This window comes from Calidris pugnax, unplaced genomic scaffold (assembly GCF_001431845.1).
Source record: "Calidris pugnax isolate Ruff unplaced genomic scaffold, ASM143184v1 scaffold126, whole genome shotgun sequence".
NCBI classification, from domain to species: domain Eukaryota; kingdom Metazoa; phylum Chordata; class Aves; order Charadriiformes; family Scolopacidae; genus Calidris; species Calidris pugnax.
Window position 1 is genome coordinate 160,547 of NW_015090838.1, and position 2,918 is coordinate 163,464.

The window sequence follows — 2,918 nt, forward strand, 5'->3', positions numbered from 1 at the left end:
GAGAGGAACCCTCGTTGTTCATCGGACCCCGGTGTCACCCCCCCGGGGCCGCCCTCCTGGGCCCCGCCAGCTCCTCGTAGGCCTCCTGCAGCTCGATGAAGCGCCGCTCGGCCTCCTTGGCCCGGTGCGGGTTGTGGTCCGGGTGCCAAACCTTCACCAGCTCCCGGTAGCTCCGGTGCACGTCCTCGGCGGGGGAGCCCATGGGGAGCCCCAGGACCTGGGGGGCGAGAGGGATGTGTTGGGCGGGTGTGGGGGGGACACCGCCATGACCCCTGCCAGGGCTGCGTGTGCCCTAAGCATCCCAAAATCCCAGCATGATATGGGGTCTGAAAGGACCTCTGGAGATCATCTCCTCCAACCCCCCCCTGCCCAAAGCAGGTCCCACAGGAACGTGTCCAGGCGGGGTTTGGGATGTCTCCAGAGAAGGAGACCCCACCACCTCCCTGGGCAGGCTTTGCCAGGGCTCTGCCACCCTCACAGGGAAGAAGTTCCTCCTCGTGTTGAGATGGAACTTCTTCTGTCCCAGTTTGTGCCCATTTCCTCTTGTCCTGTCACTGGGCACCACTGAAAAAAGACCAGCCCCACCCTCCTGATCAGATCCCCCATCAGCCTTCTCTTCTCCAGACTAAAAAGCCCCAAGTCCCTCAGCCTCTCCTCCTAAGAGAGATGTTCCAGCCCCTCAGCATCTTTGTAACCCTCTGCTGTCCCCTCTCCAGCAGTTCCCTGTCCTTCTGGAACTGGGGAGCCCAGAACTGGTCCCAGTGCTCCGGCTGGGGCGTCCCCAGGGCAGAGCAGAGGGGCAGGATGACCTCCCTTGAGGTTCTCCTTGATGTCCCTCAGGATGCCCTTGGCCTTCTTGGCCACCAGGGCCCATCCCTGGCTCATGGGCATCCTATTATCCACCAGGACTCCCAGCTCTTTCTCCTCAGAGCTGCTCTCCAGCAAGTCCCCAAGTCCAGCAAGGACCCCAAAAAGCATGTTCCTCCCCCACCAAGGTAGTGAAGCAGCCAAATTCTATAGATACCCCCCCACAGCATCCCCCCTGGCCCGCCCCACTGGCCCATGGTGCCCGGCACCGCATCCCTCACCTCGTACGCCCGCTGCTGCCGCTGGCTCCAGCCGCTGGCCTCAAAGCCGGTGCCACGATCCCACACCGAAGACCCCCCGGAGAAGCCCAGGGTCTCCACCAGGAGCCGGCCGGCGCGGAGGGGCAGGAGCAGGAGCTCGGTGGCGGCACGGGGAATGGCCAGGAGGGTGCCCAGCACCCCGGCGGCACCCCGGCAGGCCAGGGGGGCAACGAAAGCCAGGCAGGCCAACCCCAGGTGGTAGAGCCGGGCAGCCAGCCGGGGCTGAGGGGTCCCGGGGGGTTTGTAGCGCCGGTGACGCTGGGCGGCCACGCTGGCGGCCAGGCTGACCGGCAGCACCGCCAGCACCCGGCCCTGGAAGAGGAGGGAGGCGAGGAAGGCGGTGGCCAGGACGCTGGGCACCTCCGCCGTCTGGTCGCCCACCGAGGAGACCAGCTGCACCCCCAGCCCCACGGCCAGGGGTTGTGCCAGCAACGCCGGCACCCAGGGCAGGCCCAGCGCCGCCACCAGCCCGAAATACATCCCCACCGTCACTCCCCCCACCAGGCGCAGGGGGCTGAGGGCCGGCACGCTCCCAGCGCGGTCCCCGGCCACCCTGGCCCCGTTGGCGGTGGCCACCCAACCCGGGAGGTGCCAGAAGTCCCAGAGCCAACCGGCACCGAAGCCGCCCAGCGTCAGCATCCAGAGCAGCGCGTGGCTGTCCCGGCCCAGGTAGAGGTGGTGCAGCCCCAGCGGCCCCCCCAGCGCCCACAGCCCGTAGGCCACCAGTAGCCGCTTGGCCATCGTCCCCACCGGGGCTGTGGCCACCTCCTCGGTGGGGGGGGGGGTCACCGTCCCGGCAGGAACTGGCACGGCCCCGGCATCCGGCACCCTGCGGGAGGGACAGCGCAGTCAGGGACCCCGAGTCACCCTGCCAGACCCCCCCAGTGACATGTGTGCCCACCCAGGGCCAGTGCATGCCCACCCAGGGGGTCCTATGTGCCCACCTGGGGTCCCACGTACCCACCCAGAGCTATTGCATGCCCACCAGGCTACCATGTGCCCCCCCATGGCTGGTACATACCCACGTGATGGTCCTATATGCCCACCTGGGGTCCCACGTACCCACCCAGAGCTATTGCATGCCCACCAGGCTACCATGTGCCCACCCATGGCTGGTACATACCCACGTGATGGTCCTATATGCCCATCTGGGGTCCCGTGTGCCCACCCATGGCTGGTACATGCCCACGTGGGGGTCCTATATGCCCACCTGGGGTCCTTTGTGCCCACCCAGGGCCGGTGCATGCCCACCCAGGGGGTCCTACATGCCCACGTGGGGTCCCACGTGCTCACCCAGAGCCATTGCATGCCCACCAGGCTACCATGTGCCCACCCATGGTCAGTGCATGCCCACCTGGGGATCCTGCATGCCCACCTAGGGGTCCTACATGCCCACTTGGGGTCCCACGTGCCCACCTGGGGGTCCTATATGCCCATCTGGTGCCCACCCAGACCATTGCATGCCCACCCGGCTACCACGTGCCCACCCATGGCCGGTGCATGCCCACGTGGGGGTCCTACATGCCCACTTGGGGTCCCATGTGCCCACCTGGGGGTCCTATATGCCCATCTGGTGCCCACCCAGACCATTGCATGCCCACCCGGCTACCATGTGCCCACCCATGGCTGGTGCATGCCCACGTGGTGGTCCTATATGCCCATCTGGGGTCCCGTGTGCCCACCCATGGCCGGTGCATGCCCACCCAACGCCCTGCCCCCCCCCAGGACCCCTTGGGCCCACCCAGGGTCCCACAACCCCCCCACCAGGACCATTTCATGCCCACCCCGCAT

The 2,918-nt window shown here is 67.2% G+C and overlaps 1 protein-coding gene across 1 annotated transcript; it reads right to left on the minus strand.

Annotated features, from left to right (window-relative positions):
* DNAJC22 (DnaJ heat shock protein family (Hsp40) member C22) lies at positions 1-1,949 on the minus strand. Its single transcript, XM_014941598.1, has 2 exons — positions 1,089-1,949; positions 1-217 (listed from the first exon to the last, which is right to left on the minus strand). The coding sequence occupies exons 1-2, from the start codon at positions 1,866-1,868 to the stop codon at positions 35-37; spliced, it is 963 nt and encodes a 320-aa protein (XP_014797084.1). The 5' UTR covers positions 1,869-1,949; the 3' UTR covers positions 1-34.
* Positions 1,950-2,918: the final 969 nt, after the last annotated feature.